Source organism: Urocampus carinirostris, chromosome 19 (assembly GCF_059441175.1).
Source record: "Urocampus carinirostris isolate Australia breed hairy pipefish chromosome 19, RoL_Ucar_1.0, whole genome shotgun sequence".
NCBI classification, from domain to species: Eukaryota; Metazoa; Chordata; class Actinopteri; order Syngnathiformes; family Syngnathidae; genus Urocampus; species Urocampus carinirostris.
In genome coordinates this window covers 13,226,440-13,241,801 of record NC_142367.1, presented here as the reverse complement: position 1 = coordinate 13,241,801, position 15,362 = coordinate 13,226,440, and the positions used below count along the sequence as shown (strand labels likewise).

Here is a 15,362-nt window from a genome sequence, read left to right as displayed (position 1 = left end):
CCAAACCCCGCCCCCTTTATTCCACCATGGTCCCAACGGCCTCTGCACTAAATATCCGTTCGGTTTCCCTCCACTGGAGGTGGAAATGAAGCTCGGCCGTTCCGCCTCCAAACTCTCCGGCGGAAAGATGATCGATCCCAGTCCGTTGAATCCGATTACCTGCGATCGTTCCTCCTGCCCGGGAGGAGCGGCAGAGTCAGCACGACTGTTGAGTATTTTTTTGCGGGGTTTTCATTTGGCCGCCTCCTACATCACTGTCCGTCAAGCCGCTGTTGATAGCCGGCGGCCAACTGATGAAGTCTTAGGAAAGGTAGATACAAAATTTAATCAAAAACATCGGGTCTTGCTTTTTTTTCTTTTTTTGGGGGGGTTCTGAGAAATTAGGAGTATTATATAGCAATGGTCTGCCACCACCGAGCCACGGACTGGTACCAGGTAGTACAGAAAGTTGCCCTTACAGTATATTACATAGAATTTTGGGGGCTCCCTCTGGGTGGACAGTCTAGGAGAGTCCTGAGGCATGCCTACATTTTCAATTCAAATGCATTACTCTGGTGCATTTTTAGAGCAAAATCTATTATGAATGTTTGCCCTTATAAACTATCCATCCATCCATCCATTATCTGCACCGCTTATCCTCAGTAGGGTCGCAGGGGTGCTGGAGCCCATCCCAGCTATCTTTGGGCAGTGGGCAGGGGACACCCCGAACTGGTTTCCAGCCAATTGCAGGGGACACAGAGACAGACAACTCACTCGCTCATTCACACCTAGGGACAATTTGGACCGGCCAATAAACCTGACATGCATGTTTTGGGCATGTGGGAGGAAACCGGAGTTCCCGGAGGAAACCCACGAAAGCACGGGGAGAACATGCAAACTCCACACAGGAAGGTTAGATCTCATGACCTCAGAACTGTGCTGCACACGCGCTAACCACTGCGCTGCCGTGCTGCTCCCCTATAAACTATTGAATTACGAATACACTAGTTATAAAAGCTAATGACACAGCAAACAGGTCACACCAACAAAGCATGGCAAACGAGACAGAGTTTTTAACCCCTTAACAATCCGGTAATATTTGCCTAAAATCCACATCCACCACGTACTCACAGAAAATTGAATGCTGTTGTTAAACCGCTTGGAGAATATGAACAGTTTTGGTCTCTTTTGAAAGGTAACAATGAAATAATCATTGCAAGTGCTTCCAACATTGAGTAATCCAAGTTCGAACACACAGAAATAGGAGGTTTTTATTCCTGCCTGATTTTTTTTTTTTTTTTGCAATCAAATGCCTGCAGAAGAACATGGGCATCTTAATCGGAAAACATCTGGGACAATAGCATGACACCTTATCTGGTCCCAGGTCAACTTTTATCACAATCTATAAAAAATTTTTTTTTTTAAAGCGTATGTTAAGAGCTTTCCTAAAGTGTCCATTTAGAGACGACCAGTTTACAGCTCTAAAACCTCTGCAACTATGTATTTTACTTTGGTCAATTTTTAGACATTGTGAAAGAGTTGTAAATGTTTGACTTCTCTTTCCCGTTAATCACTGGTTGTGCACACTTGTGTATGATAATTGCTCGTAAAAATGGATTCCGAGTTGCTTTACACACGATTATTTTCGGTTTTGATTTAATTACACATACTAAATATGCATATATTTATGCTGGAGAGTTCATTGGCCAATTGATGTGTGATTTATCATCTGAATTGGTCACTACTGGTTGAAGATTTTTGGAGCCAAAGTATGCCATGTCTGTTTTTGCAAAACAGGCCTTTTTTCACTCTGCAGTGAACCTCTAACTAATTTAAACTTTTTTTCGACCAAGCAATTTTAAAGTAAAGCAACATGGAACTCTTGAAAAACAAACTACACAAATAATACAAATAGAATAGGATTACTCTTCAGTGCTATTAAAACTGTTAACTACTAGAACCTTTAACTATTTACAATTCAATTTTATACCAATTTTGGCTGAAACAACACAGAAGCTCTGAAAAACTTATAATATAAATTAAAATGTGTCAACCAAGAAAATTTTAAATATTCACATTTAGGAACACTGTGCCTTGGAGCCATTGATATATAATTAAAATTAGTCCAAATTAGGATGATTTTTCAGCTTGGACTCATTTTTTTCCCTCTCAATCATGCCCTGTGCTCCATGTGCTGCTCAGCCTGCAACCCAATACCCCTCCCCCTCAGCTCTGTGAAGAAAAACACTCAGATTAACCAATGAACCAATTACCGTATTTTCACGCCCATAAGGCGCACCGTGTGAAAGTGCGCAGTCTCCCTAGTTGGTTACATTTCAGAAATTAACATTACTGGAGGTGCACCCTCTCGATAAGGTGCAAGTGCCCTCGGCTTGCATGAAATGTTTCCCCTCACGCATACAAGGTGCAAATGTTAAATGTTTTATTACATTCCCACCCAAAATTAAATATGAAGACTTTTTAATAACATTTGCGCCGCGAGGGTTGTGGTTGTGTCCTTTTTCGGCACAATACAGGCACGCATACAAGTGTGTGTATTTAATAATACAGCGGGAGCAAAACTGAGTTTGGTGGAAGTTTATTTAAGCATTAATTATAAAAAACTTGGGAGTTCGTTTTCAGCTCCCTCCAACTTGCGAACCTGCGATTAATTAATCTTCAATTCTCCCGCAGCGGCTGCTCCGACATCAACACACCACAGCGGACGAAAACATGGAAAGCACTTAACGAAAGTAAGGTTTTGGATTTAATTCATATTTGGGGGGACAACTCTCTTCAGCCTTCGGTAGCACAATAACTTTGATATTGCTAGATACGCTACGGCATTAGCATCCATGAGCACTTCCGCGAACAATGCATTGCGCGTGACTTCACGCGTCCTCTTCAGTGCAAGCGGGATATGATTGCAATCAACAAGCGACGCTTAAAAGTCACAGGAGACGCATTTAGTTGGAAATGTGAACGATCTTACATATACCAGCTCAGTAGCCTAGATGGTAAGGCGCCCGCTTTGAGACTGGGAGGTTGGTGGTTCGCGCCCCGGCCGAGTCATTCCTAAGACTTAAAAAGTGGTCGGCGGCGCCCTCTGTTGGCTGCGGCTGCATCGGCCCGCTACAACGGGTCAGGTGCAATCGACATTTCGTTCTGTGTACATTGTTACACAGAATGACAATACAAGGAAATTATTATTATTATTATTATTATTATTATAAACATCGGATTTGACACGGCCAAGGCTCGAACCTGTGACCCGTGACTAGAATAAGATATTTTAAAGATTTTTTGATTGCCTTTGCTTTTTATAAATTGAAAAATATTAAATATTTGTAATAATAAAAGTTAATGACATCCTGGCGGGACCAATTAGACCCTGGCACCACACTATAGACTTCTTGATATGGGAAACACTGCCTTGCTTTTTACTTACACCGTATGTATTTATCAGGGTTCGTATGGGTGCTTGAAATTTTTTAAAATGCTTGCATTTTAAAGTTGTGTTTTTAAGGATTAAAAAGTTATTAAATTTTGGATGAAGTTTTTGTAAATTCTTGAAATTGTTGCCACTTTTGCTTAAAAATGTGGCCGACCTTGCCCTCTGGTGACTTCGCTTTGCCATTGTATATCTTTTTCCCTTGTGATTAACGGCAGTTGGTATTAGTCTGTATGGCATTGTTGTACGAGTTGCGCCCAAGAGCACAGGTGCATGCAAATTCAAAAAAATGAAGGTAGCATTTTCCAGTGGTAAATTGTAATTGGAAGATCTTCCTGCAACGGAAAATGTAAACTATATATTATTGTCACTTTTACCTAAAGATATTTACACACATATTATTCAGCTCCACAAATATTTTCGTGATTTACTCATGATTTAAAAATCATGTTTCGATAAATGCACACGCAAGATTAAAAACTGTTAAAAACACGCAAAGTACAAGACTAACACCGGATGTATTCATTTATTGGTACTGGAGAAACTGGAAAATTTGTATTGAAAGTCCTTAAAAAATTACTTGAAATTGGCCTTGTGTACAAACCCTGCCAGTGGTAAGAGTTCAGGGCTCTCACCACTGCGATCTAGGTTAAAAATTTCGTTACAACCCAAAAAATAAGTGGAAAAAATGCTCTCTGGTATTGTTCAGGACAGCGGGACCAAATGTGGAGACAGGCCGTAGTTTGGGTTCTACACCAGTTCTGTTCTTTTTGATCAAGCACTTGTTAGGACACCCTATACAAGATGAGAATACTGAAGACGAAAATCTCCCGCGCACTTCGATTCCACGCCATCAAAAACATAATTACGAGGAGATCAATCTCCAGACGAGGAGGCTCAGAAGGGAAAAAAAGTCTCCTTGGAAACTAATTGGACATCCTGGCCAAGTTCCAACATGTTGTTGAGAGGCAGATGAGTCCCCGAGACGCAACTGCCGCTTTGTCTCTGCTTTCAAATGAGCTTCCAAGCCGCCAGTTGGCGTCTGAATGATTCCCCTTCCCTCTTCAGGTAGATCCTTCATCCTCTCCTCAATTGTTCCCCCCCTTCGCTCCGGCATCTGTCAAGGTGAGCGGCTTTTTCCGCGGCCGGGCTCCAATGCCCTTGTCCAATTTCGCTTTGGAGTGAGGCGGGGGGGCTCAGCGTGCCAATCCTGATATTACGAAACAAATTAAATCACATTCCTGGATGCATGCGGGGGAGAGGGGGTCGGACGGCCAGTTACTGTTGCAAAGTGGGCTCTGAGACGTTCCTGTGTGTGCGGTCTGACGAGAACAAAAGCAGCAGGAGCACGTTAAGATTGTGCACCGCTGTGAGCCTGTCCTGAAAACAAACCCGATGTCAGCGTTTTCCAGACTTTTTTTTTTTTATTGCTGAGTCAAAAACAAATTGGCTTAAGATGTCCAAGTAAAAGAAAAAGACAATGAAAAAGAAGACAAAAGAGAAGCAGGAGAAGAACAAGAAGACAAAAAATACTAAGCAAAGTAAAATAACAGAAAACACAGTATAAGAAGAAAAAAACCGTCAAAACCATAACAAAGAAGACAAAAAGACAAAGTTGTAGAGTGAGAAGACTGAGAAGACCAAGAAAAAGAGGAAGGTATTAAAAAGACAAGGACTATACAAAGAAAGACAACAATGGTGGAAAGAGATAAAATTAAGACAAAAGCACAAGAACAAGACGAGGAAGTCGACATGGACAACAAAGTAGATGATGAAGACAAAGCAGGATAAAAAGGCGAAAGCAAAGACGAATTGGAACAAAAGTAGGACGAAATAAAGGCATAGATGTAAAACATGAAGATGAAGAAAAAGCAGGGGGACAATAAAAAGAGGACAGTTGAGACCAGGACAAGAAAAACAACAGAGATGACAAAGTAGATGGCAAAGACAATGCCGTAAGAAAAGAAAACAAGACCATATCAAAAACTGCGGGGGACTAAGACAAAGAGAAGGAATATAGAAAAGGCAAATAATTTTACACAAAAATAGACAAACATGGTGAAGAGAGAGACAATGAAGACAGCAGACTGCAAATAAGACCAAGACAAGAGAGACGACATGGACAACAAATATATGACGAAGACAAAGTGGAAGGAAAAGAAGAAAACAAAAGACAGACAAGATCTAAACTAAGAAGAAAAAGATGCAGAAAAGAGAAAGTGACGACAAAACAGGAAAAACAAAGAAGATCAAGTCAAAGTAAAGACATCCGAAAAAGTAGTTGATGGAGACAAGGCACAGAAAACCAAAACGAACAAGAAAAAAGTCAAATATGTGTAAAAAGGAGGAGGAATACGATAAATGAGGAGGATTACAAAAGAAATGAAGTATAACATCGAAAAAGACATATGGTGAAGATGGAGGAAATTAAGACAAAGTAGACGAAGATGTTTTATTAGTAAAAAAAACTTGTAGGTAGACAAAGTCAGAATAGAACCGAAATATCACAAAGAAGACAAGTCAACTGTAAAAAGATGAAGACAGTTGATAAAGACAAAGATTACAATGAAAGACAGAGAAGAAGACAGAGGAGACAAACAAGACACAGTGACCAGCTCAGTAGCCTAGATGGTAAGGCGCCCGCTTTGAGACTGGGAGGTTCGGGTTCGCGCCCCGGCCGAGTCATTCCTAAGACTTAAAAAGTGGTCGGCGGCGCCCTCTGTTGGCTGCGGCTGCATCGGCTCGCTACAACGGGTCAGGTGCAATCGACATTTCGTTCTGTGTACATTGTTACACAGAATGACAATACAAGGAAATTATTATTATTATTATTATTACACTGGAAAAAGGCAGTAGTTAAAAAATACAAAGAAGATAGTTTAAAGATACAAGGACAAAGAAGACGGCAAGAGAAAAGATTGAAGATAAAAGTCAAGGAGTATCAAAAGAACACAGGTAGAAATACAAAAATTATCAAAAAGATGACGAAGAACGTGTAGATTCAAAAGATGGACAGGACAAACAGACAGACAAAGACAAGCAGGAAGACAGTCGACGGTGAACACGGACAAGATGACGAGGACATAAAAGTGGACGAAGAAAATGAAGACCTACTCGAAAACATAAAGGCAAGACGACTATGTAGTTAATCAAAGACAGTTGGAACCTTTATTTTGTGCGAGAAACATCACAGGAGGAAACGAAAATGCTAATTCGTCCTCGTGCTTCCAAGTGCGTCCAAAAGTGTCTTTTTAATTGGAAAGGGATTTCAGTTAGATGAATTTAAAGGGGAAGATCATTTGGAAGTAATGACTCCATCCGTTGAGTGGAGAATTAAAACCTTTTATGATTTTCATTTACAAACCTTTTCCATTTAAATTAAGCCCAGAGAACAAATTTGTCCCTCTCGCCGTTGCGTCCCCGTCCCCGAGACGTAAAGTGACTTTGATTGCCGCGTCTCGCTCCGCCAATTAAAAAAAACAGATTTGAGACGCAAAGCGCGCTTAGGAAAGTCCTAACGGGATTGACAAAAAAACAAATCCGGGGATAGGAGAGGAGACAGAGATAAACACGTCCTTGATTGATATTTGTTTACACGGGGACGGAGAAAAGAAGCCGAGCGGGCCCCCCCGCCGAGAGACGGGGCTCTAAAACAAAGAACGCGTCAACCTGAGAGTGGCAATTCTTTTGTGCAGGGGAAAAAGAGAAATGTCATTTGTAGGAGATTTGGGGGAAATTGAATTTGATTATTTGAAGGCATTGAATGACAGACATATTTTAAAGGGGAAGTGCATCAATGGATTCATAAAATACCGAAAGAAAATTGACAAGAAATGACAAAAAAAACAGGCCTTTAAAACGTAATATCTTGTAATGGTAGTCATTTGCATCACTTTTTAGCATCAAGCTAACGATAATGCCAATGTTCCCTCTTATTGAACATCTGATTTTGCTAGCTCTAGCTCACAGGTGTTAAACAGGCGGCCCGTGGGCCAGATCAGGCCCGCTAAAGATTTGAATCTGGCCCGCGAGACAACACTCAGAGAAGCGCAAGAGAAAAACAAGCTGCAGGTTGAAATATGTCAACTTGATGTTGCCAAAGAAAGGTGCCTCTAACAAAGACACTGTACTTGTATTTTTTTTTCTCTCTCTCTTTCTCTCTCCCACCTCTTTTCTCCCACTCTCTGTGTCTCCTTTTCTCTTCCTTTGTTGCTCTTTGTTCTCTTTCTCTGTGTCTTTTTAACTTATTTTGCTCTAACTTCCTTTTTATCCTTTTCTCTCTTTTCTCTTTCTCTCTTCCTACCCTTCGCGCTTTCTTTTATCTTTTCTCTCCTTCTGTCTTTCTATTTCTCTTCGGATTTCTTTCTTCCGCTTCCTTTCTTTCCCCCTCTCTCACGACTTCTCTTTTTCTCTCTTTTGTTTCTCACGCTCTCTCCCTCTCTCTTTGTCCCGCCCTCCTTTTCCCTCCCTCTTTCTCTTATTTCTTTATCTCTCTTTTTCTTTCTCTTTAATCTACTAGTCCGGCCCCCGACAGAATGTTTGTTCTATTGTGTGGCCCCCGAGTTAAAATGAGTTTGACACTCCTGTTCTAGCTAAATATTTCGATACTGTACAGATAATAATGACAAAACATAATTTTGGGAAAGTAAAAACATAAAGTAGTACTTTTCAATTACTATACTGCAAAAAAAAAAAAAGTAACCATTTGTATCACACTTAGCTGTCATTCATTTTCCTAGTCTGTAGCTCCCATTTTGGCACAAGTGCCAGTTGAGATTACATGAGCCTCATGCTCAGCAATGTGCCTTTTACAGGGTTCGTCCACATTTTCAATGGCCAACAATTGTCAGTACAATTTTCCAAATTATCTGGTACCACTACAAGAAGAAAATCCTGTGTGAATCATGTAAAGCCACAGATATCTCTGTTGTGATTTTTGATCTAGCGCCCACCCAATCAAATTCTTAGGGGTGCTCTGTGAGCGAGTTTGTGTTTACAGTTTGTTCTGTGGGTTTTCATCAATGAACATAATGTTTAATGAGTTCCCATATAAAGGATTCTTTATCACTTTACAGTCTAAACTGAAGCTGTTGGTGTGACATCTTGATTGTAAACTGTAATTGAGACTATGCCCTATATATATATATATATATATATATATATATATATATATATATATACACTTGACAGAACCCTGTGATTGGTTGGTGTTTTTTTTCTTGGCAAGTGCTACAATTTGCATGTAACCATACAGTAAAAGATGTATTTTCTCTGAGTCAGATGCACTCATGAAATGAGCTGTGTATGGCTCCTAAACCATAGATTCCTGACCCCTGATCCAGCTAATGCATTTATCAAGGCATATGATTTTAAGATGTTGAGTGAGTTGCAAATACATTGGTATTTGAGCCAAATCTCTCACCATATTGGTGTTGTGTAAAATTGACAGTAATATGTACAGTGGAACCTCGGTTTTCGAACGCCTCTCAGTTCGAACAAATCGGTGTTCAAACAAAAATTAAGAAATTCTTGCTTCGCTGTTCGGTCAAAAATTCGGAGTTCGAAAGCCGGTAATGCGTGAGTGCGTACGCTAGGGTGCGATGCTGAGCGGCGTACGGGTGTAGATCGCCCCCAACCCTCGTGACCAACTGTTATCACGTGCGCACTTGCCTCTTTTTGCTTTCGCTTTTAATATCGGTGAACGAAGTGTTTTAGCCCCTAACTATGCCTCCGAAGAAGGACAGGCGAAAAAAGAAAAGTTTTTCGTACAACTATTGCCTTTAAGAAAGACATAATAGCTAAATATTAAAGAGATGTGCGAGTTTCCGATCATGCCTGCGCCTTCTGCTGACCACCACAAAGGTAAGAAATTCTATTCATAATTCTTTTCTTTATCTTTTTTTTTTTTTACACGTTCGTGTTAGCGTAATCTTTCATACGGAAGATTACGATAACGCGAACGTACGATTAGCCTGGGTTAGCTCTATGATTACGTTGAACATTTAGGTAAACATTCAGGGTGTTGGAATTTAGCCCAAAATTCAGGGTGTTGGAACAGAGCCCCCTTTCCAATGAAGCGCTAGCCACTTGTGGTGCTAAATGACTTGTAAACGACCTGATTTTTTTTAATTTTTACACGTTCATGTTAGCGTAATCTTTCGCACGGAAGATTACGTTAACTCGAACGTACGATTAGCCTGGGTTAGCTTCATGTTTACGTTAAACATTCATGGTAAACATTCAGGGTGTTGGAACGGATTAAAACGATTTACATTATTTCTAATGGGAAAAATGATTTCGGTGATTGAACAAATCGGTTCTCGAACAGGGTTCTGGAACGGATTATGGTCGAGAACCAAGGTTCCACTGTAGCTTACATTTTCATTTGCAGTAACTTTTTCCCATTACAATTTCTCACTGGGAAATTCTACTTTTACTTTTTGTATGTCGAATAAAATAAATGTCCATGATTGATACATAATTCTTGCACTAATACACAATTCATAGTGCCCTGTTAAGGTGTAGCAGGCACCTGTCCTGTAGGAGGGCGATGCCGCACAAACTAATGCCAGCTGCCGTTAAAAACTAAGGAAGAAAAAATGCAATGGCAAAGCGAAGCCACCAGAAGGCATTGTCTTCGTGATTTTAAAGCAGACTTGGCGAGAAACATGGAAACCATTTCAAGCATTTGACAAGCACATCACGCAAAATGCACGCGCTTTTCAATCCTCGAAAACGCATCCAAATTCAAGCATTTTCCTAAAAGAACCCTGCTTTTAAATTTGGTCTTCGAGCGAGAATTGACCCCAAAAGTTATTGCAGGTGAAAATTCTACGTGTTCCGGCGCCATTTGGGTTTTTAAATGTCGGCGCCGGACCAGAATGTGCTCGTTTTCAGGCGTCGAGTTATGATCACAATAGCACCAAGAGAGTGTCCTTCACCGCGATTATGACAGGTCGTAAAGAGAACGGGAGGACAAGGCGCAGATGGAGATCACTGCTTATTATTGTTCTGTTATGACCATATTAGTTTCAGGAGCGAGCAGCAGCAAGTCAACTGCAGGAGAGAGAGTGGGAAAGGTGAGATGGCACAACATTCATTTGGACAGGTAACTTAAAATTAGTTTTATCTGGTTATATCAGTATCAGAAATATTTTATTAACACTCCACTTATTGAAACATGAATATTTTGTTTGTTTGTACATGATTCAATTGTTTGTTTGTTTGTAAATGATTCAAATTGAATCTTTTCTTCCGGCGCCGTCACGAATGGCAGCCACTCCAGCAGCTCCCGTGTTATTTTCGATTGTTCTCGATTGTTCTCAGCTCAGGGATGCTGCTGGAAATGTGAATTTCCCTTCGGGGATGAACAAAGTATCTATCTATCTATCTATCTATCTTTAAAAATCTAAAAAAGAGGAGTCTCTTCTTCACCGCCACTTACTTAAAATGCAATTTTGACATCTTTAAAAGTGCGTGACAGTGAGAACGGTAACACAATTAGTGCACGTGATGGCTAATCGACAATTTTTTCGTAGCTTTTTCACTTTGCCCAGTTCAAATGAAATTTTGATGACCAGAACTGTCTGTGGCAGCGAATGTTAGGTTAAAACATTGCAATCCGATATACAGCCTCCTAGTTTTGTTAAAAATTACTGCTAAACCCCAAATCCAATCTTTTTCTCATCAATCCACCAAATAATTGGATTGGGCATTTTGTGTGTGTAAAGCTACAAAAATTGGGTCCTATTGTACAAAATAAAAAAGTGCTATTTCATTTGAAACCTTCTAAATATGTAAACACAAAAAATGGTATTATGCGAGATTACTTTTCCAATAATTCATTTTTATTTTCTAATAATAAAAAACTGGGCTATTTATTTGAAACCCTCTACAATTGTGCTGCTTATAAACACAGAAATATTGTAGAAAAAAATGGACCTTACTTTGTAATAACAATAAATGTAACCATTTTAGACCATGCTAATTATAAATTCACACTTTCTAATTATATTGTTTTAACAAAATGACACAAAATTCAGTCTTTATTTTGCAAAAACAAAAAAGGGCTATTTTATTTTAAACTCAATTTATGAACCTACAAAATTTGGGTCAAATTGTTGATTTAGACTGATTTAAACCCACAAAACTAGTCTTTTTAAGGTAAGAAATGGGAATATGTGTCACAAAAACTTTTGTTTTATTACAAAAAAGGAAAAAGCTTACGATGTACAACAAATGAGAGCCTGTTTTAAACCATAATATCGGCAGTCCCATTTTTGTCTTTATAGCCACGGATGCCAGGCCGGGTCCATGCGGCACAAATTGTCCAGGCTGTTGGCGGCGGCCACCAATGTGTTGACTTTGCTTTCTCCTCCCTCGAACTGGGCCAGGTTGTGCAAGCGAGTCATGATGGCCGTCACGGCCTTCTGGACCAGCGACACCAGTTGCTGAGAGTCCATGTTCTCCGGCTGGCCCGCCGGGGACAGAGGCACGGTCGTGTCCTCTTGCGTCTTCTTGTGCCAGGCGATGATCTCGTCCCGCAGGACCGCCTTCAGGATGCCGTCCACCTGGTAGGGAAACTACGGGTTACTCCGTTTGGCCAAGGGCTCTGTCACGATCAGTTCATCCAACTCGTTTTGAAAGTAAGATAATATATCAGGTCCATGTTTTAAGCACTTTATTTAATATTTACTTTTGTAGTATTAGTATTGTATTATATATTAGTACCGTTAGGGCAATTTCTGCAGTATTTTCACAGTAGAATATTGGTCGTATCTGTGTAGTAACATTTCTTTTATCAGAATGAAAGCAAAATAATATACGTGGACCCTGTTTTTAAACATTACATTTTATATTGTTTTTTTGTAGTATATTTGTTGTAGACACACAAAGGGACAATGGGGAGAAAGTTGTGATAAAAAAACGTTTTTTGTGTCAATTAATTTAATATTGTCATGATATTTTGACCAGTTTCGTTTCGAGGGCTGGGCTGCATGTGGCTTGTGGGCCATAGTTTGCTCACCCCTGATATAAGAGAAGCAGCTCAGAGTAATCTGATCATTTCAGTGTTATGGATTTTTCAAGTTATATTTAGACCTCAAACTTACTGCCAGTTGACATGATCAGCTCTATTCTTAGTTGTTGTAGACCCCAACCGTATGGTGTGGAATAAGATGTTTTTCAACCTCTCGTTACAGCATTTATCCCACTATACAACATCAAAAACAAATTATATCACACCCCTCCCCAAAATATTTTAAGTTTGCATCGTTTGTTCCTATATAGAGTTACGTCCGTAAGATGTTAGTCTGCTATGGATTTGTATCACTACATCATGGAGATGTCAATTGGCTAAACTACCTCCCACAAAGCTACTCTCTCCATTCAGTTCTCATTTTCATGTGCTTCATAAAGACGACAAAATAACAATACAGTATTATATGGTTTGCCTACATACATGCCAAGCACAACCCGTTTTCACAATCTTTAAAAGCAGAAACGGCAAAAACAAATGAATGCATTCGTTAGTGTTATATTCAAGCACAAAGACTTTTTATCTTATGTTGAAATAAAGCAGCCGTAGAAAAAAATACTAGTCTCAAATTGAAAAATCAGTAAGTGTTTTTAAGTTAAGTGGTAGTCTAATGCGTCAAGCATTACAATGTTGCAGTGATGCTAAGGGGAGAAGCAAAAGCACAATAACCATGAAAAACAGTCTGCTAAGACTAAAGTGGGAAATAATTCAGAAAATTTATTTATGTCACAGCATAAAGAAATTCTGTGACGTATATCAATGAGACTAGTAGTTTATATGACAAAATCCATCTTTGATATGTAAGGATGAATGGCACGATGTCTGTGCAGCCCTTTGAGACTTCTTGAGATCAAGAGCGTCACAAATATACATGACTTGATTTTTTAAAATCATTTGGTACTGAAATTGTTAAAGTGTATAGTGGGATGAATACCACACCACAAAATGAAAATGATGTAGGCAGGGTTGCTGTCCCCTGGGGTTTATTGTAAATACAGTAATGCAGGGTTTATGTTTCACAGTCTTGCTACATGAACTGCCTACCGATTGGTTAAACAGCCCTGAAGCTAGTACTGTATTTTCTCGTGTTTACTGTATATTTGTGCAATGATTGATCGATTGAAGAATAGCAATGCAATGGGAATCAAAGCCAGGTCATGGTGGTGAGTGCCAAATCCTAAACACTAAACCAGATGTCTCCAACAAAATTGTGCTCCACCCAAAAGGATTGCTAAGGTGCTTGCAGACCTGTTCTGAAAACGTCTCACTCGTAAAAATAAATGGAGGGGATGAGTACGTAACCTTACTTCCAATATTTAACCTGGTAATAACAAGTTCTTATTTTAGAAATACCAGCTCGGTGGCCTTGGGGGTATGGCGCCCGCCCCGAGACTGGGAGGTTGTGGTTCAAGCCTTGACCGAGTCATACCTAAGACTTTGCCTCCCTGCTTGGCGTTCAGCATTAGGGGTTGGAATTGGGGGGTTTGGTCACCTAATGAACACCTCAGTTGGGTTGAGCTAGCCAGCTGGGAATCCCCTCCTCTGAATCAATCAGAAATGACTCTAGCCACCTCCCACCAGGTATATACTGGACTGTCTCAGAAAATTAGAATATTGTGATAAAGTTCTTTATTTTCTGTAATGCAATTAAAAAAACAAAAATGTCATACATTCTGGATTCATTACACATCAACTGAATTATTTCAAGCCTTTTATTATTTGAATATTGCTGATTTTGGCTTACAGCTGAAAAAAACTCAAAAATCCTATCTCAAAATATTAGAATACTTCCTCAGACCAAGTAAAAAAAATAATTTTATAACAGCAAAACTAAATCAAACATTTGAAAATGTCCATTGATGCACTCAGTACTTGGTTGGGAATCCTTTTGCACAGATTACTGCATCAATCCGGCGTGGCATGGAGGCAATCAGCCTGTGGCATTGCTGAAGTGTTATTGATGCCCAGGATGCTTCGATAGCGGCCTTCAGCTCATTTGCATTTGTAGGTCTGGTGTCTTTCATCTTCTTCTTAACTATACCCCACAAATTCTCGATGGGGTTCAGGTCAGGGGAATTAGCAGGCCAATGATGCCATGGTCAGTGCACCAGTTACTGGTGGTTTTGGCACTGTGGGCAGGTGCCAGATCATGCTGGAAAATGAAATCCTCATCTCCATAGAGCTTTTCAGCAGATGGAAGCATGTAGTGCTCTAAAATCTCTTGGTACACAGTTGCATTTGCTCTGGACTTGATGAAACACAGTGGACCAACACCAGCAGCTGACATGGCTCCCCAAACCATTGCTGACTGTGGGAACTTCACACTGGATTTCAAGCAACTTGGATTTTGCTCTTCTCCAGCCTTTCTCCAGACTCTGGTGCCTTGACTTCCAAATGAAATGCAAAACTTGCTTTGGTCTGAAAAGAGGACTTTGGACCACTCTGCAACTGTCCAGTGCTTCTTCTCCAAAGCCCAAGTCAGACGCTTCTTCCGTTGTCTTGAGTTCAGAAGTGGCTTGACCATGGGAATACGGCTATTGTAGCCCATTTCCCGGACACGTCTGTGAACTGTGGCTTTTGATTCCTGGACTCCAGCTTCAGCCCACTGTCTTTGAAGCTCCCTCAAATTCTGGAAGCGGCTCTTCTTCACAATTTTGTTAAGGCTGCGGTCATCTCTCTTGGTTGTGCAGCGTTTCCGGCCACATTTTTCCCTTCCAACAGACTTTTTGTGGATATGCTTTGAAACTGCACTCTGTGAACAGCCTGCTCTTTGAGAAATTTCTTTTTGTGTCTTACCCTCCATCAGGAGAGTATCAATGATGGTCCTCTGGACAGCAGTCAGATCAGCAGTCTTCCCCATACTTGTGATTTAGTTTACTGAACCAAGCTGAGTGT

The 15,362-nt window shown here is 40.2% G+C and overlaps 1 protein-coding gene and 1 long non-coding RNA gene across 3 annotated transcripts in view; one reads left to right on the top strand and one right to left on the bottom strand.

The window, feature by feature from the left end:
• The window catches only part of LOC148347372 (uncharacterized), a 68,167-nt gene extending 65,433 nt beyond the window's left edge, over nucleotides 1-2,734 (top strand). The window contains exon 4 of the long non-coding RNA XR_015848024.1: nucleotides 2,674-2,734. This is a non-coding gene — a long non-coding RNA (uncharacterized LOC148347372). The remainder of the gene's footprint in view (nucleotides 1-2,673) is intronic.
• An 8,884-nt stretch (nucleotides 2,735-11,618) lies between these two features.
• Nucleotides 11,619-15,362, bottom strand: part of trrap (transformation/transcription domain-associated protein) — a 103,756-nt gene continuing 100,012 nt past the window's right edge. For both annotated transcript variants that reach the window (XM_088323149.1, XM_088323148.1), the window contains one exon: nucleotides 11,619-12,000. In XM_088323149.1, the coding sequence (XP_088179275.1) occupies nucleotides 11,716-12,000 (285 nt within the window). In that variant the 3' untranslated portion in view covers nucleotides 11,619-11,715. The remainder of the gene's footprint in view (nucleotides 12,001-15,362) is intronic.